At 38.9% G+C, this 25,871-nt stretch overlaps 1 protein-coding gene across 6 annotated transcripts in view; it reads left to right on the top strand.

The window, feature by feature from the left end:
* PHC3 (polyhomeotic homolog 3) overlaps positions 1 to 25,871 on the top strand; it is a 1,318,531-nt gene that overhangs the window by 493,122 nt on the left and 799,538 nt on the right. For all 6 annotated transcript variants that reach the window (XM_044070066.1, XM_044070067.1, XM_044070069.1 and 3 more), the window contains one exon: positions 13,527 to 13,761. In XM_044070066.1, coding sequence (XP_043926001.1) covers positions 13,527 to 13,761 — 235 coding nt within the window. The remainder of the gene's footprint in view (positions 1 to 13,526; positions 13,762 to 25,871) is intronic.

The following is a 25,871-nucleotide window of genomic DNA, read 5'->3' on the forward strand; positions in this document are numbered from 1 at the left end:
GTATTTACTTTTTCACAAAGATAGAGTATCCTTGCGTACCAATCCATCCTTTTTGCCCAAAGTGTCCTCTCAAGCAAATCTGAATCAATCTATTGATCTCCCAGTTTTTTTCCCCAACTATGGCAACAGTTCAGAACAGAAACTGCACTGTTTAGATGTTCATCGCCAACTTAGGTATTATTTAGACAGGACTAAACAGTTTAGAAAATCAGACCAACTGTTTATTTCATATGCGGCAGGCAAGATGGGCCTTCCAGTCACTAAAGTGTCACTTTCTAGATGGCTTACTTCTACGATTACCTTTATTTATGAGATCAGGCACCAACAATTGCCCTCGAAGCCTAGAGCTCACTCTGCTAGGGCCTTAGCCACATCCATAGCTTTTCAGGATAGGCTTCCTATTGATTCTATTTGCTCAGCAGCCACCTGGGCTTCCCCTCATACCTTAATTTCTCATTACAAGTTGGACATAGCCTCCAGAGACCGTGCCAACTTTGGTTCCACTGTTCTCAAGAGTCTGTTCCGATAGGCCACCCGGGACAAGGTGCTAGGGATGCGGTCCCATCCAGCAAGAATGAAGGCGAGATAGACAACTTAACATTAAGAAGTTATGTACCTACCATAACGTTCCATGTTAGTTGTCTTCCTCGCCTTCTTTCTTGCGTCCCACCCTCCTTCCCCCTAGCCTGGACAGACCTAGAGGAGATTGTCTTGTGACCTTTCAATCCTTTTTCTCCCATGCTCTACCACCTCTATATTTTTCCTCTTAGGTTTAGAACACCTCACAGTCAGCCCTATAGAGGTGGGTTACCCTTCTCCATGTTATGGAGTTTTTCCTTGCTTGGCCTAGCTTTCAAACGAGATCTGAGGAGTTACCGCCTAGCATTGTGGGATATGGGGGAGCCTCGAGCCGGTGGAATTAGCTCTCGAGCTTTAGTATTGGCCGAGTCGGAGCCGAGGATCAGCTCCGAACCCATCCAACAAGAAAGAAGGCGAGAAGAAGACAACTAACATGGAACATTATGGTAGGTACATATATTCTTATTTTTATTCTTGAAAAACAGAATTAAGCGCTTTCGGCTGTAACAATACAGCCTTCATCAGAATTTCATTCTCTGATGAAGGCTGTATTGTTACAGCTGAAAGCACTTAATTCTGTTTTTCAAGAATAAAAACCCTTGTTTTTAGCACAGTCTGTTTTATTCATTTTACCTAAGGTTTCCAGCTAGTAAGTATCTTTATCAACACAGTCAGCCATTTAATTTTAACAATACACAAAAATAGTGGTTAAAAGTTACAGGTAGTTTCAGAAATTTTCTGTAGCAAGCTGTGTTAACCTTTTGTTCTGTTGTACACATTATATAAAATACCTTATCCCATTGCTGACAAGATTGTCCAGAAAGAGACATTTATTCTTCTATACTGCTTCAGAGGTGACATTCCTTAGCACTTTCACACAGTTCTGTTAGAAGGTAGTTTGCTTAGCATGTTTGTGAATTGTCTTGTAATGGTACTCTGTTTCACTGGACACTTTTCCTACTACATTATTCATAGGTAGTTGAAATTAATAAAACTGTGAAAATTGTCACTTTGATCATGAAAAGGCAGAGACTGCAGAGCACAAATTGAAGAGGTGGGTGGGTCGTGGATTCAGAGGATGTCAACTAAATGAATTTTGACCTGTCACTGATTGAACTGATATCAAGTGAAAGAAAGGGCAGCTGATGCCTGGCTTTAGTAATAAATGGATAAAGTGAGTCAACTCGCTACTGTTTTTTTTCCACTGGAAGGGCAGTTATTAAATAGCAATAATTATTCAGTCCATCTCTCCACACTACACAATGTAAACTCAAAAATAATGCAAAAAAATCATACACCCAAAGGCTGCAGGGGTGTACTATATATAGTCTCATCTTCTGCACACTTCCTCTGATTCTGTATTACAGTTAAACTCTGTCACTAATTATAGGGAATAATATATTCTGTATAATAAGCAGAATAATACGTTCTAACAATGCAAAAGTTTTATTTGACCATTGATCCCTTAAAGTCTGCAAGAGAATCTCTCTCAGGTGGCAAGAATATCCTGAAAGGTTTGCTAACCAAACTATTCTCTCTTCAGCTCTGGTCAAACTGGTTAATGGTTTGGGTGTATAGAAGGTGCCCTTAAGTTTCGGAAGCTGCCCAGCTGTTATATCCTCAGCAGGATATAACCATATAGCTAAGGCTATTGCCGCAGTGATCAAATGCTGAACATTGGCCTTCTCCTGTCATCTCAAGGCTTCTACATGTTTGGTAAACCTTTGCTGCCTGTATAATTAACCATTTTCTGAGCTATATTCCTTTCACTCTTGTTGACAAGGTGGGTAAACTCACCAAGACTGGAACATTTTCAGTTAGAACGTAGGAAAAATGCTAACAGAGTGCGTAGACTGCAGTGAAGAAATTGGACAGTTTAACTGTACATAAATAAAATACATTTTACTCATCTTTAGTATAAAACAGGATTAGAAGAATATTGCTGTGCTTATAATTCAGTTGTGGTTAGAGCAGCTTGACACTCACAATGACAATCTGAAATGAAGAGTTGGATGACGTTGTGGCTAGACAGTGTTGTGGTATTGATAGGCAACTTCTGTAATATGCTTAACTTATAACTTGCTTTGTGTGCTGAGTAGGTTGCCTGAATTCATAGTCTCTTTCCCTGCTCAGTAATGCAGATCTCCTATATTGAACATCAGGAGGTTTGGTGCCACATGTAAGTGTGAGAGTTGAGATGGTGCCAGTGCTAATGAGGTCCATCAGCATCCCAGCAAGTTGATTAGTAAAGCAACTTATAGACATCTGTACCAGGCAATTTCCATGCAGACCACTGTTAAAAATAACCCATCAGAAACTGCTGAGCCAGTGTGTGTGTGTATGTGTGTGTGTGTGTGTGTGTGTGTGTGTGTGTGTGTGTATATATATATATATATATATATATATATATATATATATACATACACACACACACACACACACACACACACACACACACACACACACACACATGGGTAGAGGGGCAATACTTGAATGGTTTCTTTGAGAATATATGCAGGACTGCTTACTGTGAGTGTATGTATCTATCTATCTATCTATATATATATATATATATAACAGGAATATATTGAATAGGGAACATTTATATTGTATAAAGAAAAAAGATTTTAAGAATGCACTTTTTAAAAATACTTTGATTTGTCAGAGCTATAAGAAAGTTTCTTTTTCAGTTCTTGAGCAAGGCTTGGTTGATATGAGGGGTGGGGACTTTGTAAGAATTTTTTGGAACAGATGGACGCCCTTTGGCAATTGAGATTACATTCTGACAAAATGCCAGGGCTCAATGACATGGTTAATATAAAGTATTTTTTAAAGAATCGGAGATTGTATGTAAATAAGTAATGTTGGAACTATTTTAGAATTGTTATGATGTGTTGTTTCTAGAACTGATTGTTTTATAGGGTTTTAACTCTGTTTAATTGTTTCTACCTTTTAATTGGTTGGGTTCAGGTACTTAAGCATGTGATGAGTGAATTATGAATATTCTGAAGAAGTCTGAGGATGAAAGCATTTAATAAAGATTTTGATACTCTAGATTGACTGTCTTGCTTCACCATTGGCTCCAGTTTCTTGGTGCTTCTTAAGACAATGGAAAGTATATAATGGCCAGTGGAGCCCTTCTTGCACTACCAAGGGAAGGAGGTATGGGCTACCTAGATATTAATTGAAAATTAAGCCTGTTGGGCTGTGATACCTTGATCTTATATCACCCTTTATTACAAAAAGAGAATGCTAGATTGTATTGGAGGGATTGGGAAATTGCGGATATGGTTACTCTTGAGATTTAGTAGGGAATGTGGGGGAGCACATAATTTTGACTTCTTTCACTTATCTTTGGGTGGGACTCTTCCTCTACATAAAGATCACTGTAGGTATTAGCAGATAAGGGAAGTGATTTTTAAGTCCAGTTTGATAAGGTTAATCTTGAATGATAAACTACCTACATTGGGACAAATGAGATAAAGAGAGAGAGAGACGGGGGGGGGGCAGTGTTCAGGGAATCAAAAGCCTCCTAGAGGAATATTCTTAAGGGATGTGTGTAAGACAAAGATATTGTAAGAAGCATGGTTTGGAGTGGTAAGGCCCTAAAAAGCTATGCCTGAAGTTGCTTCATCTATTTAAGCCTTACACTGATTGCTGTAAGAATCCTGCCACTGGGGATGCACAAGCCAGTGCATTTCTTTGTGCCGGTCCCAAGCCCGGATAAATGGGGAGGGTTGCGTCAGGAAGGGCATCTGGCGTAAAACTTCTGCCAAAAATTACTGATGCGGAGAACTTTTCATAATTGCATACCGGATCGGTCGAGGCCCGGGTTAACAACGACCGCCACCACTACTGTTAGCCAACAGGGTGCTGGCGGAAATTGGGCTACTGTTGGCCGAAGGAGAAGAGGAGGGCGAAGGCATGCCCGAAGGCAGGAAGATAGGAGGAAGGTTAGGAGTGTAGCAGTGAGGGTAGGAAGTTTGAATGTTGGCAGTATGACTGGTATAGGAAGAGAGCTAGCTGATATGATGGAGAGAAGGAAGGTTGATATATTGTGCGTGCAAGAGACCAGATAGAAGGGAAGTAAGGCCAGGTGTTTAGGAAACGGGTTCAAATTGTTTTATCATGGTGTGGATGGCAGGAGAAATGGGGTAGGGGTTATACTAAAGGAACAATATGCCAAGAGTGTTTTAGACGTGAAGAGTGTCTGACAGAGTGATGTTTATGAAGCTCGAAATTGATGGTGTAATGATGAATGTTGTTAGTGCATATGCTCCACAAGTTGGGTGTGCGATGGATGAGAAAGAGAAATTTTGGAGTGAGTTGGATGAAGTTGTGGTGAGTGTACCCAAGGGTGAGAGACTAGTGATTGGAGCGGACTTTAATGGACATGTTGGTGAAGTGAACAGAGGGGATGAGGAAGTGATGGGTAGGTATGGTGTTAAGGAGAGGAATGCAGAAGGTCAGATGATTGTGGATTTTGCGAAAAGGATGGACATGGCTGTGGTGAATACGTATTTTAAGAAGAGGGAGGAGCATAGGGTGATGTACAAGAGTGGAGGAAGATGCTCACAGGTGGATTATATCCTATGTAGGAGGGCCAGTCTGAAGGAGATTGGAGACTGTAAAGTGGTGGCAGGGGAAAGTGTAGTTAAGCAGCATAGAATGGTGGTATGTAGAATGATGTTGGTGATCAAGAAGAGGAGGAGGAGTGTGAAAGCTGTGCCAAGGATTAAATGGTGGAAGTTAAAAAAGGGTGATTGTGAAGTGGAGTTTAGGGAAGAGTTAAGACAGGCACTGGGAGGCAGTGGAGAGTTACCAAATAGCTGAGTAACTACAGCAGAGCTTGTAAGGGTGACTGCTAGAAAGGTGCTTGGTGTGACATCTGGACAGAGGAAGGAGGACAAGGAGACCTGGTGGTGGAATGAGGAAGTACAGGAGAGTATACAGAGGAAGAGGCTGGCGAAGTAGAAGTGGGATAGTCAAAGAGATGAAGAAAGTAGACATGAGTATAAGGAGATGAGGCGCATGGCAAAGAGAGAGGTGGCGAAAGCTAAGGATAAGGCATATGGAGAGTTGTACGAGAGACTGGACACTAAAGAGGGAGAAAAGGACCTGTACCGATTAGCTAGACAGAGGGACAGAGCTGGGAAAGATGTGCAGCAAGTAAGGGTGATAAAGGATAGTGAGGGAAAGGTACTCACAAGAGAGGAGAGTGTGTTGAGTAGATGGAAAGAGTATTTTGAGAGGCTGATGAATGAAGAGAATGAGAGAGAGAAGGTTGGATGATGTGGGGATAGTGAATCAGGAAGTGAAACAGATTAGCAAGGAGGAAGTAAGGACAGCTATGAAGAGGATGAAGAATGGAAAGGCTGTTGGCCCAGATGATATACAAATGGAAGCATGGAGGTGCTTAGGAGAAATGGCATTGGAAATTCTAACTAGATTGTTTAATGAAATTTTGGAAAGTCAGAGGATGCCTGAGGAGTGGAGAAAAAGTGTTTGGTACCTATCTTTAAGAATAAGGGTGATGTGCAGAGCTGCACTAACTACAGAGGGATAAAACTGATTAGTCACAGCTTGAAGTTATGGGAAAGAGTAGTGGAAGCAAGGTTAAGAAGGGAGGTGATGATTAGTGATCAGCAGTATGGTTTCATGCCAGGAAAGAGCACTACAGATGCAATGTTTGCTCTGCTCTGAGAGTGTTGTTGGAGAAATACAGAGAAGGTCAGAAGGAGTTGCATTGTGTCTTTGTAGACTTGGAGAAAGCATATGACAGGGTGCCTAGAGAAGAGTTGTGGTATTGTATGAGGAAGTCGGGAGTGGCAGAGAAGTACGTAAGAGTGGTACAGGATATGTACGAGGGTAGTGTGACAGTGGTGAGGACTGCAGTGGGAGTGACAGATACGTTTAAGGTGGAGGTGGGATTACATCAAGGATCAGCTCTGAGTCCTTTCTTATTTGCAGTGGTGATGGACAGGTTGACAGATGAGATCAGACAGGAGGCCCGTGGACTATGATGTTTGCAGATGACATTGTGATCTGTAGTGAGAGTAGGAATCAGGTTGAGGAGACTCTGGAGAGGTGGAGATATGCTCTAGAGAGCAGAGGAATAAAGGTCAGCAGGGCTAAGACAGAATATATGTGTGTAAATGAGAGGGAGGGTAGAGGAATGGTGAGGATGCAGGGAGTAGAGTTGGTAAAGGTGGACGAGTTTAAGTACTTGGGATCAACAGTTCAGAGTAATGGTGAATGTGGGAGAGAGGTGAAGAAGAGAGTACAGGCAGGGTGGAATGGGTGGAGAAGAGTGTCAGGAGTGATTTGTGACAGACGGGTACCAGTAAGAGTGAAAGGGAAGGTCTACAAGAGGGTAGTGAGACCAGCTATGTTATATGGGTTGGAGACAGTGGCATTGACAAAATGGCAGGAGTCAGAGCTGGATGTGGCAGAGTTAAAGATGTTAAGATTTGCACTCGGTGTGACTAGGATGGATAGGATTAGGAATCAGTATATTAGAGGGTCAGCTCATGTTGGACAGTTTGGAGACAGAGCAAGAGAGAAGAGATTGCGTTGGTTTGAACATGTGCTGAGGAGGGATGATGGGTATATTGGGAAAAAGATGCTAAGGATGGAGCTGCCAGGTAAGAGGAATAGAGGAAGGCCTAAGATAAGGTTTATGGACGTGGTGAGAGAGGACATGCAGGTGGTTGGTGTGACAGAGCAAGATGCAGAGGATAGGAAGAAATGGAAAGAGATGATCCGCTGTGGCGACCCCTAACGGGAAAAGCCGAAAGAGAATGATGATTGATTGCTGTAAGAAAATTTTATTATTTATGCATCAAGGCTACTAAATACCCAACATAAGTCAGGAGAAAAGGAGTTCATGTCTGTTTATTTTTATTTATTTGTTGATTGGGTGAGCACATGGGTACAAAGCTAAGATGTAGGGTATGAGGGAAGGTGTTCCATAGGTTCATATAGGCTATCTGCCCTAGGGCATTTATAAGCCTAGCCAGAGTGTGTTTGGCTTTCGCCACCCATTTTAAATTAATTTTGCTATGCCCTTTTTCGAGGTTAGTATACTGTGCCTCTGTCTAACAGTGACACAGAAGTGATACCCGGGGTAAACCTACTATCTCCCATCCACTCATCAAGATTCCTCTTGAAGAGAGTCAATGAGGGACTCTGCCTAACCTGGACTGGGATTTTATTCCAGAGTGAAGGGAGCCTCTGGGTTATGAATCTGTCCCTCCAGCATGTCCTATTTATTTCAGTGCTGAGGTTCAAGACTCTCGAGCGCATAGCTCGATGGGATTTGGATTTTCTGAGGTACAGCATGTCCATTAATTCCGCGTTGGACATGGCTTTATACGTCAGGCACAGATCGCCTCTGAGCAGGCGGTATGCCACTGAGTAGAGCTGGAGTTTCTTTAACCGGGCAGCATATGGCATCTTTTTGAGCCCTTTGATCCTCTTGGTGAGGTACTTTTGGGGTCTTTCCAGTTGCTGCAGGTGTCTGGTAAGGTACATCCCAAAAGGGTCATTGTACTCAATTATGGGCCTGATGAGGGATGAGTAAAGAGGCACGATGACCTCCCCTGATCTAGATGTGAATCCCTTCATGATTAGGTGGGCTATATAAAATGTTTTTCTAACCACTTTGGCCAAGTGGTTGTCAAATGAGAGATTGCTATCAACTTGGGTCCCCAGGTCCCTAATTACTTCTTCTGTACTTAATGGATTACCACCTATGTGGTAATTTGTGGCACTTTGTTTTTCCAAAGGGATGACTATACACTTTTGGCATTTAGCTTGAGGCCATGGCTCTGGCACCAGTTGTCTGTTTCTATGAGGCCCTTTTGGAGGATGCTTGTGTCGGCTGGAGAGTCGATTATGGTGCCCAGTTTGCAGTCATCTGCAAACTTGGTCAGCCAGAGTCCTACCGTGTTGGCCTGTACCTCCGAGAAATATATACCGAACAAGAGAGGTCCCAGGACTGAGCCTTGTGGGACGCCACTTGTAACTGGTTTGGAGTCTGACATGGCTCCAGCAATTGTAACCATGTGGGTTCTGTCCTTGAGCCAGTTTGCAACCCATCTAGTGACATAGGGGTTTATATTTAAGCTGGTGAGCTTATCTATAATGCCCAAGTGGGGTATTGTATCGAAGGCTTTTGCGAGGTCCAGGTAGGCTGTGTGGACCACCTTCCCCTCGTCAATGGCCTTGGTGACTGTTTCAAAGAAATCAACCAGGTTTAAGAGGCAGGATCTGCCCTTAACAAAGCCAAACTGGGTAGGATCCAGTGTCTGTAGGTCCCCAATATCTTTATTTATGAGGTCCATGATGATCCTTTCCATAGCTTTGCAGACCAAGCTAGTCAGGCTTATGGGGCGATAGTTTCCAGGATCCGTTGTGGAGAGGGACCACTGTTGCTGTACGCCACTCTTTGGGTACATATCCTGTAGTAAGACTGAGATTGAACAGTAGTTTTATGTTTGGGTTTAGCTCTTCTTGGAGTTCATGTAGGACGCAGCCCAGGACACCGTCTGGTCCCATTGATGCTGTGATTTTTGCTTTGGAGAGGGCAGCTCTTACCTGAGCATCTGAGATGTCAGGGGGGCAGCACTCTGCTGGGATAGATATTTGCCCTTTTGGTGGGGAGGGGGGGGGAGAAGTTTGCGCTGAACCTGTCAGCTAGGATGTTGGCAACGTCTGTGGGTTCGGTGTATTTTTTGTCATTTTGGACTAATTCTGAGCATATCTGGGAATTCCCACCCAGGTTCCTAACATAACTAAAGAAAGCCTTGTGATTATCCTTAGTGCCCTGTGCAATTTTTCTCTCGAAGCTGGCCTTAGACGATTTTATGAGTGCCTGTAGTTTTTTGCTAATACTGATCAGAGATGCCTTCCCTTTTTGGGATTTTGCTCTATCATGTAGTAGCTTCCTCCTTCTATGTATAGTTTGTTTATGGCTGGGGTCCACCAGACAGGACGTCTGCCTTTGGAGGATTGGGTCTTGGTTTTATTTGGGATTGCATGATCCATGCATTCCTGAAGGTGTTCATAGAATGCGTTTATAAAGGATTCTGCGGTCTGGGCCGTATTTGCCACAGGCCCGGGGGCTTTGAAGGATTCCACCTCGGTTTTGAGGAGTGTGAAATTTGCTTTAGCGAAGTTTTTCGCTGTGGTTTTCAGGGCAGGGGGTGGAGTCGGGATGTGAATATCCAGTGAGATTAGTTTATGGTCTGATCTTACCAGTGAGGGATACACTTCTGGTCTGGAGCATAGAGTCCCCATGTTGGTGATGATCAGGTCCAGTATGTTTTCCCCTCTTGTGGGAGTGGTAACAAGTTGTTCCATAGCATTTGAGTTTATAAATTCTAGGAACCTTTGGGCTAGGGTGTTGGAGCTAGAGTAATGCTCCCAGTCTATGTTTGGGTAGTTGAAGTCGCCCAATATAATGGTGTTTGGAGAGACCTTCATATTTTCCAGTGTTCTCAGGAAGGCCGAGTGGGGTTCCTGGGTTTGGGAGGGTGGTCTGTAGCAGGCTGTAAACTGGAAGGCAGTTTTAGCCACTGTTAGTTGCACATGGATAGTCTCTGATGCTTCGTGCTGTGCCACCAACCTGGAGGCAAATGTGTTTTCTAAGTTTTTGTGTGGGTGTTCAAGTGCAGCTACCTTGGAAATGTGCCATACAAATAGCTAAATGTGATCTCCAACAGTACTTACAGATATCAGTGGCTATGTGGCTCACACAAGTTAAAGAAGATGTGTTTAGATGTGATAAGGTGCTACTAGAAACCAGTAGTTATTGTTAGGGCATTAATTGTTAGCAGATGGAAAGGCCCTTCTGTTTTATGTACAACTGATCTTAGTATGTCTTTTCAGGGTGCATGCTAGGCTTTATATTGATATTTATTAGTACTGCCACATGGTCCCGAGCCTTGGGTGAAGCCTCCCTATGAATTGCAGCAATTAGTTCACTTATCTACCAAATGCAATGACAACTAAAATTATTCTCACTTTTCACCCTCACTCCTGTGCTTCTATATCCATCTTATTCTTGACTGATTGATGTTAATCCACATATAATGTATTAATGCACTTGCATTTTACTCTAAATCTTTTCGTGTTGTAAATAAATTATTTGAATTATATTGCATTGATACATTGTTTTTTCTGAGTTTGTAGTCCTGAGGTAAGTCTGACAATGGTTCAGCAGGGTCAGTGCTCTACCCCAGTTCACAAATACAAGTAAAATAATGGTCAGCTATGAGACAAGAATACAGTGACCATGGAAATGTCTTTATCTGTTACTTAGTAATCAGTGCAGTAGTTGAATGGAGAGCTGTAAAACTTCAAGCTTGCTTTGTGCTTTCTTATGATTCTTTCAGTATAGTGTCCATTTAAGTGCATGTGCTATTTGTATATGGATTAAAGTTCATATGTTGTTTACAATTTAAGTTCTATGGTTTTTACTATGAAGTTTCTGCTTTGAAGAGTTTACTTGACAATCTTTGCTATGTACTTTCTGTTGTTGCAATGATGTAAAATAGCACATGTATGGAGAATGTGCTGCCTGCATCCCCCAGTAGAGGATATTGCCCCCTCACTCTCATCGCTGAATATAGTGCCAATACCTCATAGTTACACCTGTTCATAGTAAAGGGAAACATAATTAATCCCTTTCCTCTGAGGTGGCATAACCAACCTTGTAGGTAGTATATTGACAGACATTGGATGTAGCCCCCTGCAAAAAACAAGATGCAAAGAATTATTAATAATTACATGTGCCATGCCAATAAAGCAGGCAGTGTAAACTTTGTCATCAAGAAAACATGAGCAGTAATCTGGGCATCCGTAAGGTCAAAATGATCTAGACTTATTTTCATGAGCAGTAATCTGGGCATCCGTAAGGTCAAAATGATCTAGACTTATTTTCCTGTAGATTGTATCTGCTTTGTCATTTTTTTTTTCTTTTTCTAAATTTGGTTGTGTTGGTTCATTTTAAGTTTATTTTGTGTTTCTCTCTGGTGGTTTCAGTATGTCCATATGCTATCACTTGCTGGTTTACTGGTGTATTTCTTTATCGAAATAATGCTGGCTTATTTATTTAACTACCTGAATAAGAAAACCAGTCCTTTGCAGACCCTCTACATCCTTGAGTGAAACTACAATGAGAAGGGTAAATGGAACTCGCATGTGAATTTTAGAGTAGTCCATCAGCCGGTATGTTTTTTGGAAGTGGAAGGAAACTAGAACAACCTGCACAAACACTGGGAGTGCATACTAATAATCACTTCTTGACTATTGGTGACTGATGATTTACTCAAGATGGTGCATCTTTCCCCAAAATGACAAAAGGATTATTAGTATTATATGCTGAATTATTAAAAAGAAATGTCTTCCTTTTTTAATGATACCTGTGTGTTGTAATGTACATTTGTGCATCTGTGAGTACACTGATGTATATACGTTAACTAAGTTAACTTGATGCCACTGAGTGTTTATTCCAGGCAGAATTATGGATGAAGTTTCAGAGCAGTAAACTTTGAATTTGTGTGCCAGCACAACATACATTTAAGATCATTAATATGAAGTTAGTTCTGCAGTTCCTTTCCTTCATTTGTTTAGTTATTTTATTTCTTATTCTTTCTTTCAGTGTTTTCATTGTTAGCAAACTTGCCCCTTGTGTTGTAATGTCAAGTTTGAATGACTTTTCTTTCAACGCTAAATAAATGTCAGTTTTGTAGTTTTTGTACCTCTAAAAAGCACTGCTAGCCAGTCAAATGGCCCTTTATAGGGCTTTCTGTTATGAATATCTTTATTAAATTGCAAGTAAAACATTGACACAGGGACACATACATAAGTATAAAAGAAAACAAAGCATAGCAACATTTTGTTTCATGCTGGATACAAGTTTCCTTGTTAACAAGTATCACGCCTGTGTTACATAAATTCCTTCCTTCCTTTCTTCCCTTAAAACTACAGTTCTCCTACTCCTGACATTAATTTGCACGTATTGCTCCATTACTTCTTGGCAATATGCTCTTTTCTTTTTCTAAGGAACCCACCTCCATTTTTTTATCTCCTTTAAATTAATCAGTACTTCAACTACAGTTGGCTTAGATTTTGAATTCCATTTTCTAGTGTTAAACTTACTAAGGCTTTACTGTATTTAGACACTCTAGAACATATGTCCTAGCTCAAAATAATAATTTCCTCAGTTACGATTTGTTTCATCAACATGTCTGACAGAATGCTCTGTAGGGACGTTTTAACATCTCTCAATGTGTTACATCCCCAGAACACACGTTCCCAAATTACCTCTCTCTTTCCTGTCACACATCCTGCAGTTGCTCTCTGCCTGAGGAAAATTCTCTGAAATCTGTTTGTGTTATAAAAATATCTATACAAACACTTCCAACCAAACTTTATAAACTTAGCTGCATACTCATTTCTATCCAAATATATCTCCTACAATATTACTGTTTGCAACTCATATTTCCAACTAAAATTCAGTTTTCTTTGCTTTTGCCTTTACGTATAAGGTCATTTACATTACATGATCATATTGACAGATTAGCCATTGTGATAGAAAGCTGTTACTCCCTCCTTTTCTACATGATAGTTGTTTTGAATTTGTGTTTCCAACATTTAGCTTACACACACTTAGTATATTTGGCTGACTGAACTCTTACATAATTGCTTCTTAAGTGCTATGTAATATGTAAACTCTGTGTGGACAGCAAAAGGTCAGGACTGACCCTCATGACATTAATAAAGCATATATTATACCCCTACTTCCAGTGGCATGCAATTAGTTGGTTAGTATATTGAAATGTTTTAGTAATGTCTGTTGTTTAATCATGACTGAAAACATTGTTAAAAGATGATATATCAGTTTGGCTTTGCTCTCTGTAATAATTTGTTTCTTGAACCAGGTACAGAATTTGACACTCAGAACTCAGCCATCAAGCACACTGTCAGTTTCACCAACAGTCTCACTGAAAAACACAAGCCAAGCACATGTACTCGCTGTCAGTCATAGCAAGGCATCAGGTACAAGTTCAAAAGAGTCTGCACCAGAGAATAATAAGAAGGCAGAGAGTTCAAATCCTGAACCTCGGAATACTGCTGTTACTCGCGCACCCAGTTCTCATCAGTTAATAGCACCAGGTAGCATGGCAAAACCTCTGCCTGTAATATTTTCTATCTTATCCTTAATTGTTTATCTGCTTCTTTAGAAAATGTGTGTAGTTTGTCAGAGCCATAGATAAATTTGACAACACTGGATCTTGTGTTTGTTTGTTTTTTTTTGAAGTGTCTGTCACTTTTTATAAAGATTAAAATGCACTCATTCTAAAAGCAAGGTATATTGAGAACAATCCATATAAGAATGACTTCTGAACTTGATAATTAAGCCAGTATAAAATCTAGTGGAGATGGTTCAACCTTGGGAAATAACATTAGTAATTGATTCTGATATGTCTCACTGTACCTCACGAATTCTTAACATAAAGTTATTGTAGACCCTGGTATGTTACCTCCTTGCTTATTAATGTAGTGGTATTCTATCCCTGTCAAGAGTAATTGTGTGAGATATTAGCCATAAGATAAACAGCTGATATTGTTGATGTAAGCACCACATCTGCAAGTTGTGCAACATATATTATATACTTGCAGGTACACATTTCTAGAGGTTATGATTTCAACAACAAAGGTATTCTTCTAAAGTACTGAGCATTTGCTAAATTTATGTTTGGCCTTACTGAGTATTAGTTAAGTGGGTCTCTTCAACACTCACCAACAACATGCTTCATTAACTTGTCTTTTTTATTGTGCTCCTTTGGATTACTGGTTGCTTTAATAACTTCCACAAATAACAGAAACATGAAAATCAAAAAGGTTTTGTACATTTCTATATATTAATTTACTTTTACTTTATTTATTCATTTAATATGTGGACCAGAATAGTCAGCCTGAACAAGACCCATTTTCTTCAGAGGCCCAGGGAGAAAAATCTGTAGAATAACAAAATATTCAGGTATTATTTGATACTAGTTTGACAGCATATTAGGTCTGATATAAGTAGTAACAGATTGCAGACATTATTTGCATATATACAAAAATCTGTTTGTGTTTCATTGATAAGTACTATGTGAATAATGCAGATAAACTACTTGTTGTATCTTTCGGCTTTTCCTGGTTAGGGGTCGCCACAGCGGAACTCCGGTCCACTAATGATTGTCAGTAGATTTTTACGTACCGACTTGCCAGGCCTGACGCACAACCTTCAACGAAGGTACGCCCATTCATGCATGTCTCCACACAGAAGACGATTTAGCTGAGAATCGAACAGGACAACGTCTTACTGTGAGGCGATAATGCTACCGCAGCACCACCACCAGAGAAAATACTTGATTATACATAATTATATGTAAAGCTTAAGAAAAGGTAGAATACTTGGTTTTTCAGAACTATATATAAACAGAAAAGTGTTCAGAGCAGGAGAGGGGTGAAAAATAATTGCAGAATTAAATTTCTGGAGTGCACAATTGCAAATTCAAGTGAAAATATTATATTTGACCAAGGCTGTCCTGAATGACTTGAGGTTAGTATCACTGTTTAGACTTACAGATAGACTGTTCTAGGATTTTGGAAACATTTTACTTAGAAATGAGGGTCCTCTTGTTAAGTAGCAACTGCTGAATTTGTCAGAGGGTCTATCATACCAGCTTGAGTTATATTATAGTTCTAGAGAAAAGAGAGGAAGACACACTGCACGGACAGCATTTAAGGTTGAGTGGGCTATTTTTTTTTCCAAGTCATTTGTCGGACCTGAGGGATATTCAGTGCTAGGTTCTGGGGATTGATCAGAGGTGAGTAAGAAGACCACATAAGAGGCTTGCTTAGCTTGTAATTTAGAGTTGAGCTTAGGATGATGAAAACTATGAAACGATAGAAGAGGCTGGAAAGTAAAAAAGGTGGTTTGAAGAGTAAGAAAATGGAAGACTTAAAAAAGAGAGCTCATGTTACAGTGCATTAGCAGATGACTTGTGATATGACTGTAAAATCTGAACATATTTTTTTTCAAACGTTGGCAAAATTAAAAACAGGGACTTCTGAAGAATTTTGATCCTTGTCTGTTATACTCAGTCCCATTGAGTTAGGTAGAGGCTTAGACCCAGGTAGAAAAGCATAACTTTAATTTTGCTTAAGTTTAATTGTACTCTTGAATTTTCTCTCATTGTTTAAATGGAAATTAAGCTAAAGTAGAACATTTCTTCATTGTGGTAATGATTCTGAAATATAGTGAATATTGTATGACAGAAGTAAGATGGCAGAAGTCAGGTAAGTTATTCACGAGTCCACTACTAAATTTCAAAATCCCACAATCTCGACTTTCAATATCCCGAACCCATAATGTCGAGATTGTGGAATCTCGAAATTATAAAACAAACAAAAAAAAGGCAACATCTAAAAATATGTTTTTGCAGGGGGGCAAGCCCCTCTACACCCCCACACCCCCTGCAAATTAAATATACTAATTCCAAAATTATACTACAGTGAAGAGAACAGTAATGTTCCTGTTCCGCACTGTATTACATTACCATTCTCTTCACTGTACAGCGATCTCGGAGTTAGTATATTTAGGTTGCAGGGGGTGTGGTGGGTGCAGGGGTGCTTTCCCCCCCTGCAAAAACATGTTTTTAGATGTTGTCATGTCTTTTTTTGTTTTTATTTTATAATTTTGAGATTCCACAATCTCGACATTATGACTTTGGGATATTGAAAGTTGAGAGTGTGTGATTTAGAAATGTAGATGTGAACCCGTTATTCACATATACTATAAATGGAAGGGGATCAAGAACTGATCTTTAGTGGACTCCAAGGTGAATTGGTGAATTAACTGAGATTAAGAAATTTGTGCATGCTGCATAAAGTAGCTAGAGAACCAAGTTATAACATGGGAACTATATCTAGACTTGAAAGGAGGTGAGAACATTGGGAATAACTGTATGAAAGGCTTTTGACTAGTCAAGAAACAGATCTCTGTGTAGTGATCTTGTTTTATTGTCCCTTAGGTGGATAGTAAAAGCTGTAATTATTACCATGGCCTAGATTGAAACCTTGTTGAGTATTAGATAGTAAGAAGTTATTGTTGTTGAGGTACTGTAGCACATTTGACAGATAGGGAAGAATGACACTGAGTTGGATTTGATATAAATTATTAGATGACCACAAACTAGTGCAGTAGTCACAAGTGTACACAGATGTAATAAAGTATTGTAGAACCTGATGCTGTGCAACCCATGTTATATAATAAAAGATTAATAATTAATATTAGCATGGTAATGCAATGCATCCTTGGTACAAAGAAATATTTTTAGTTATAAGGAGAAAGGGATAAATGGCAATTAAAAGTGGATTCGGACATCTAGTTCTGTAAGTTGTTCATCTGAAACTTACAACCAATGCACCCGTGTAGTAAAGGGTGTGATGTTTTAACCTTAGCTGTCTTTTAATTAGTTACATTCAGTAGTGGTGCAAAAAGGTATTTACTGTCATATAGCAGTATGGAAAATTGTTTTCTTTCTTTTTGCTTTTTCCAGCATTCTTTTTCGTAGTGTTAAGAAGTAATGCTCTTGTATTTAGGTCAGTCTGTTACTCCTTAGGTTATGTAGTGACTAGATTTAAGCAGAAATGCTTTGATTGAAACATAAAGATAAAGAAATTAGATGCTCTCTACATCCATCATTATTAGCTAATGATTCTCATTATGTACTGGTATAAGTCTATATATGGAGGCTTACTGGCTAGGCAGGTATGTTCACCTGTGCATATACTGTCAAACAAAGGATGTTCAAGTAGAAGATGTAGATATTTTATTAGATAATAAAAATTCATCCCTTATCAGACTGTGTTAAATTGGGTCTTTATTATATAGATAAGTGATTAAAATCTCGACTTACCTTTCATCAACCCGTATATGTCGAAACTGCACATCGTTGAATGGCCAAATCATCGATTTCTTTCTAAGGGAAAGAAATTGGTAGCCCAACCACACACACCACTTTACAACAAACTCTATGAAAGTGGGGGGCTTCGCCACCCACACCCGCCGAAGTAAGGGGTTGTGCCCCCCCACACCCCCTCAACTAAATATACTAACTCAGAGATTGGACTACAGTCGGGAAAAGGGTGGCTTTAAAAGAACGGCCAACCAATTTCTTTCCCTTAGAAAGAAATCTGTGATTTTGGCCGTTCGATGATGTGCAGCTTCGACATCTACGGGGCAATGAAAGGTAAGTCGATATTTTAATCGTTCATCTATATGATATAGACCCGTTAAATTAGTATCTAGTATTTGTCTTCATTTAATCTTTAAGCACAGACAGGTATAACTAATTTTTAACCACTCCTTTAATCAGGCATTGGAAACTTACAAGATATAGTGTTCAGTACAGGTTGTATCTACTTTGTTCTAGCCTTTCCTATGAAGTTCTGAAAAATGAAAGACAAAACTCTTATGGGTTCATAGGAATCTGACAAAACAATGAGAATTAGCAATGTTTATTTCATTTTGAAAATGCAAAGTTGCAGGATTGTACTATTCCTCCATGGTTTCAGTTCCCTTGTGCCCTACAGTTTTTTATATACCATCTAAAGCGATAGGTGAGAAGGCATTAATTTGATAACGTGGATTAAGAAAGTCCTCCACTTCTGCAAATGCAGTCTTTTAAATATTATATTAATGTCACCTAGAATATCGCTTGTTGTTTGTTGTTAATTATCAATTAAGGCAGTATTTCCATTGTTTGAAGATGTCTAACAGTGTTGTACAGGTCGAAGTGTTTAGTGAGCTCATTCTTCATATTCCAAATTTGTTTATACTTTTTTTTGACAGGGACTAGTTTTTAAACTGTTCTGCTAAAAAAATTGCAAGGTTTATGCAAATTCAAATAGTGTACAGTCAAGGCTTCCACACAAGCTTCTGGTTACCTAATTTCAGTTACAACCCAAGTGCTGAAGATCTCCTGGGAGGAAAAGAAGTGAGCAGCCAAGCACCAACAAGAAAGGATATATAACCACTTTGGTAGCCCCTAGGGAATGTTGAGGGACACTATAAGCAGGAAAATACATGAAGCATTTCTTTCCTTGCATATCCTGGCCACATGGATTACTGGAACTGAGGACATTCGATAACTGTACTGATGGGGGAATTATATTGCTATGACGTATTAAAAAACATCCCTTCTCCAACACATACACCTGTGATAAGGTTGTACTAGCATGTCAACGCCCATGAAAGGGGGCATGGGAGGAATGTTTATAGTAAGTAAGGAAGGGATAAATAAAAGTATGTATATAGTGCAGTGCTAATAAGCCTTTCTACAGGATTGGTGTCTATTAGTTAATTTGTGAATACTCTTATAAGCTTCCTATGTGGTATAGATTTCTTTGTAGTAGTAATGATTTGCTTAAGATAGCTTATAGGAGGTAGTGATGCAGTAGCTTATGTTGGATTTATAATCAGTGATACTACGACTGTTTCTATAATTTGAATTCAGTAACTAGATGATTAATCAAGATATAGGGTGGCCACTCTCCTTCAAAAATGAGTAATCTACACAGAATTTGTACGACATCAAGAGTAGGTTATATTAATTAGGGGAGTGTAGGGACTCAAGTCCCAGTCACCCAGGGACATTTTTTCCATTTTTGGTGAATTGGAGCATCATTCTAGCAGGTTAAGATTTTACATAATACAACCTTTTTATACTCTTTGAGATTATTATATTCAGAATGTCATTCATTTATTTATGTAGAGTCTTGCTGTGATGAACACTTATTTATAAATAGGATTAAACTCTTCCTGTAGTTTATACTGAAGGTGAGCATTCACTTAAATGTATATCACTGTGTCATGTCTTTTGTGGGAAAATAGTTAATGCTAATTTGTCCCCAGTGGTACAGAGGCAAGGTTGCTCTCCGTGCCTCTGGTGACCCAAGTTCAGATGCAGACTTTGCCCAGTGGTAGCATCAGTTCAGGGGTGGTGAGTAGGATGAAATAGTCAAATGCCAGCTCTCCTGTCCTGGGAGGGGGGAACATTTTATGTATGTGAGTCTGGTGGTGACAAGAGATCTTACTCAGCAGTTTAGTTAAGTGTGAGTGATGGCTTTGCTGACATTACACACCACTCCTTCTTTGCTTACTGTGACTTGTTTATTTTCATTGTCATTACTGTTATTTTTGTTGCATTTCTGCATTTTTTAAATTGTATTGTTTCTTTAAAGTTCTTGATTACATTGTATCTGCAGATACAAGGCTGCTGAATCTAAACTGTGTGGATGCTTACACTTAGGCTCCAATGCCAGCCAACTTAAATTAAGAGGGTTTTTTCTGCACTCTTGTGGCAGAAGTGTGCTGATCTAAGTCCATCCAGTTTGGAGATTGCTGGCAGAAGGCTCATTGTGCGCTTTCCTGACTGGTGATTTGCTGTATATTTGTTTATTTCTACTACTTAAGACTCACATTTGCGTGGGCTGTTGCTCATTTAATCAGAGTTGCTGTTCGTTTGGCACCTACATCAGAATGAGAGAGATTATGCTGATTTCCAAAACATCCATTGCTGAAAAAACAAAAATAAGTATTTTTAAGCATTATTTGCACTTTGTTTACTGTGATTTATTTATTTACTATGTCATTGCTATTATTTTTGTTGCATTTCTGCTCTTTTAAAACTGTGCTGTTGTTTTAAAGTTCCTGGTTGCATTGTACCTGCTAGAGTCAAAGCTGCTTAATCTAGACTGGGTGGTTATTTGTTTGTTTGCTTTTGTTGACCAGGAAAGTCCACTGGGCTGGAATGAGCCCATTTTTAGTGGAGGCCTGGGGAGAAAAGCTCCATAAACAAAATACAGTTTAATAGAAATTTGTTAAACACGTGTTTACAACGTGTGGCAAATTTACAGAGTAACAGACAGGTGACTCACTTGGAACATTGTACAATTATATGAATTAAAACACTTGAAAACCACTGAAAAATAACAAAACAAGCCTCCAAGGCACTAGAACGAAACTGCAACGGATATAATGAAGCTGCCACAAGTTTATTCCACGCTTTTCATTTGAAACTGAGTTAAAACTTCATCAGACAATTACAAAATGAGAAAGCATATACTAAACTCTGAAGGTCACATGATGCTTCCCTTACAATCAAAAAGAGGGTATTGAGTAATTAATTAATCACATCATGAATCCCAACCCATCAGCATTCATTCAAAGAACCTTGAACGAGTGCATTAAAAACCTATGCTTTACGAACGACTACTACATAAAAAGCAATGTTTAATACCTAAATACTATGAAATATCACACTATAACCAGTACATAATACATTTATCATTAATTATTTTAAAAACATAATTAAAGTTTAAATTCATCGAAAAAAATGCTTTCGTTAAAGCGTGTTAAAAAAAAAAAAAAAACACTACATTGACATTTCTGCAGGGGGGCTTTGCCCCCTGTGCCTCCCACACCCACCACTTTAATATTCTCCCTCCGAGACCGCATTACAGTGGGGAAAAAGAAATTTTCCCTTATCTGCACCGTAGTACGGCAACAGGCATGCTTATGCAAAAGAGCGTCTTCGGTGAAAAGCACTTTCGCATAAATATGCTTGCCCTAAATGGATTTGGACGTTTGATCTTTCGATCAAATGTCCTAGATCGATATATATATATATATATATATATATATATATATATATATATATAGTTTACCATCATTTTACTGACTCACACTTGGTCGACCCGAGCAAAGTCCGAAAACCAACCATTGAAAATGGCAAACACCAATATTTCTAACTGTAAAATCTCGCCCCCTTCTCAACTAATGTTAACACTTGTTCCTAAGTAAAGTAGAATGAAGTATCCACCAAGCACAAATAAATCGATGCTCAAAGGAAAAAATGCTTTAATAAGCACTGTAAAAACACTCCAATACAAAGACCGGGTCTAGAAATACAAAAGCAATAACGTATCCACTATCACGTTTCAGCCAACTTCATCAGTTAAACATCCATCTTTAAAAGTTAAATGCTTTTATATGTTTTTCAAATTACATCACAGTACTGAAAGCCAATTATGTTAGACCATTTACTAAGGTTAATTGTTGGAACTGATTGGTTCATACAGTCTTCACAAGCCAAGGTTAAAACCACATCTCTGAATGAAATAAATCCACACTTTAATTACAATAATAATTTAAAAACTTCTTTAAAAAGTTTTTTCCTTTGAGCATCGATTTATTTGTGCTTGGTGGATACTTCATTCTACTTTTCTCAGTTTATTTGGCTGTTTGGCTCACTATTTTTTACTTGTTCCTAAGTCTAGAGCAGTAGGGAATTTCAAATTCATTTCGGGTATGCCGGAATTCAGCATTATGACTTTTTGCAGAAGTGAGTCGATGATATGATGACTCGACTGAGTGTGAGTCAGTAAAATGATAGTAAACCTATATATAATGTGTGTGTATATGTATGTATGTTTGTGCTTATGTGTGTGTATTTAGGCAGGTAGCTATTTTAAATTGTATCAAATGAAAGTTGGACAAGGGCTTATGCTGAACAGTCTGCTAGACAATTCTTCTAGCATTTATCCCAGATCTGTATCACTACATGGAATGGTGATAGGTTCGAACACCCTTTGTTCGAACCTAGAAGTCCAAAAACCCTAAACAGTGAACTCACGGACCAGCAATTTTTTTCCCAGGGGAAAAAAAAATCGCTGGTGTGTGAAAAAAAAAATCACAACTGAAGTGGGGGACTTTGCCCCACAACCCCCTACTTAAATATACCAACTCCAAAATCGCACTACAGTTGAGGAAATAGCAACGTCCCGAAGATGGCCCACCAATTTTTTTCCTTGGGGAAAAAATCAATGTTCTGTAACTTCGCGGTTTAGGGCTTTCGGACGTTTCTGTTCGATTAAAGGGCATTCAAACTTAACACCATTCGATGTGGTGATAGATTCTTTATCCCACTTTATTACATTTCCAAGTTGTTTTTAAACATTTTGAAGTAACCACTGTTTCTAACAGAATCCAGAATGGAATTAGATTTTCTTGCCCTCTTTCTGAGAACTTGTGGACATCCTGGGGGATTGTCTCGACAACAATGACTGCTTCCCTGAAGCGGAAAGTTTTTCTTTTACATTACAACCTACCCTCTTATCCCTTCCCTCTCACCTGTGCTCATCCCAGTACCATCTGAGGGCCACTCTTCTCTTTGTAGGCCATGCCTCCTTCACCTCATAGAGCCCTTAGATGAACATCTGTGAATGACCACTGATCAGTCAGCTTTCTGCTACATTTCCCCCACTAAAAGATCACACTGTAACTGACCTCTTTTAGAGTCAATTCAGAGTCCAGTATCAAAAAATTAAAATCCATCCTCGGTACCCAAAACTGGCCCAAAATTCTAAACACAACTAAAGCCAACATCACTACAGAATTATTTACCAGCAGAATTATTTAAAAACATGCAAGACACATATTTCCCACTAATTACTAGACTGTGCAAGCCCAAAAAGAATGACTGGTTTACCAATGGACTGAAATATTTACTAAAGCACAGAGATGAATCATAGCATTCTTGGAAAGCCAAACCAAAAAGGATACACAAGAAACATCTTTGCCAACTCAGAAGCCTCTCAACGCAAGCCATTAGGAGGCATAAAAAAATAATGACATCAACAGAAAAATCCCAAATCAACACATCCAAACAGTTCTGGAAAGAGGTAAACAGATTCAGAGGTAGAAGCAAAACATAATCTCATGAAACACCACATAAGTCCTCCCTCCTCAGACTTCCTATTAGAATTCAGCAGCCAAACCACAGCCCATCCTACAACAACAAGCATATTCCATCTCCAGAACCCCCCTACTTGCCTCAGTTTTACTTCAAGCATGTTAAGGTAAAAGACATAGTGCCATTTCTTAAAAAAATAAAATTTGACAGTCCACCAGGATCAGACTGCACCCAACACAGTTTGTCTGTTACTGCTGGGATTGCATCACAACATCCCTCCACCATGTATTCATTCTATGCCTAAAACAAAACAGTTTGCCAGACATATAGAAACTTGTTTTAATAAATCCTCCTCCAAAACCCCAGTCCCAGCAAATTCTCACACTATAATCCCTATCCTTTCCACTCTGACAAAAATCCTTTAGAAAATTATTCATACGCAGTTAACACAGTATATATATATATATATATATATATATATATATATATCTCAGACTATAACTGCCTCTCTAACAAACACTGTGGATTTTTGTGTTACCTGAAAACTTCAACAGCTCCTTCTAGGAATGGACAAAGGGCAAGTCAGAGGTGCCATCTTTATTAACCTGACAAAGATATTCAGAGCTAGTAGATTACAATTTACCTCTGTGCTGCCCTTGATATAGGCACTTGCCTGGATGCCCTATTTTGGCTCCAAATTTGTCTGTCTTAACTGACACTTCCATGTTAAAATTATTTACTCTATCTCTCCACTAACCAGTCAGAAGCAAGGTGTTCCATAAGGGTCCCTTCTTGTCCCTAGTCTTTTTATATGTATTTATCAACAAATTGACTGTGAATCTTCCTCACTTCCCAGTCATACTCTGTGCATATGACTTGGCACTGTATTGCTGGAATGAATCCCTCAAGAGCTTTACAAAAATAACTTTGGTTGTATGTCCTCCACCCGATTCACTGGATTGATAATAAAGTTGTAGTCAATTCATCCAATGCCAAAAAAATGCTTTGCAGGACAAAACAAAAATTAAGCAAAGCTACCTCCATTCTACAAATCACTGAATCACTGGCCACAACAATGCCACTGTTGAAAACACTAACTCATTTAAATACCTGGGACTCTGGATAGATTTTTCTCTCAGCTTCCTCCTACACTTAGACAATGCAAGAATGAAAATAAACACAGTACTTTTCTGGGTTAACAACATTTCCCACTTCCTCTCAAAAGCCTCTTATTATCCTAACTAGAATATGACCTTCCCTTAATAACATATGCCTCAAAATGAACTCACAATCTCATTCATACACTCACTTATAAAATATGCAAGTTCATTGCAGACTCACTAAAAGAAAAAATATTATTGTAAAACACTACAAAACAAAATAGTTGTCCTCCTTCTCAGACCCTAACTTTTTAAAGTACTACAAAGCCAACCGGTCTACTCTAGCTTCCAGACTAATACAAAACTCCCCGACTTCCAGCCTTTGAAATATTGACCATTCTGCACCCTCATTACAGGTACCTCAAGCCAAACTCATCTCCAATCACTGCTTTTCTGATCTGTGACTCCATATCATCCAAAGTTAAAGATACATCCTGTTATCCAAAATTTCATTCTTAGCTGAAAATGCACATCTGGAAAACAGTAAAATGGCTGCATAACACCTCAAATCAAATAATATAATCAAACATTTAACTGCCACTTCACATCTTCCCTGTTCTATTTCACCTGTAACCCCTCTGTACTTAAAACTCCTCTAGGTCTGTATTGTAGACAGTCTCAACTATAAATATATATATATATATATATATATATATATATATTAAAACTGTATGTTAATCTGTCTATAATTGCATGTAACAATGCAGTGTATGTTTTATAAACCTGCTCAACTCTCTCTCTCTCTCTCTCTCTCTCCCTGTATGACTCTGCAGAAATTGCATATATGTATGTTTATCTCTGACTGTATGTATTTCCTGAATTTCTCAATAATTGTATAATTATGTACCTCTTGTAATATATCTTTTTAATTCTCCCACATCCCTGCCAAATTCTGTAATTCTCTAATATCACTGTCAAATTTTGTGCATTTGTGCGTTTAAAATATTTGTAAATCTTCAGTTTTTTTCTACCTGCATTTGTTTACTCAGAATAGTTGTAAGTCTGCATTTTACCCATCTTTCCTTGTCAGCATTGTAAATAGTTTGCTTTTCTAATTGGTATAAAATCTCTGAATATATGATGTACTTAACTGTTGCCCTTATGGGCCTGGATTATGGCTGAAAAGAGTCTGATGACCTTGTGGCATTGCATTGTCAAACTTTAAAGCTTTTCTGAGCTGAGAATGAACTTGATCTTTCGTTATCAATGCTGTACTGTGGTTAACACATTTAAATAAATAAATAAACATGCAAGCACTCAGGTGTCTATGATTTTGTAGAACGCACATGCTTTTGCTTCATACTTTGCCTTGCCC

This window comes from Protopterus annectens, chromosome 4.part1 (assembly GCF_019279795.1).
Source record: "Protopterus annectens isolate FY-2018-M chromosome 4.part1, PAN1.0, whole genome shotgun sequence".
NCBI lineage: Eukaryota > Metazoa > Chordata > Ceratodontiformes > Protopteridae > Protopterus > Protopterus annectens.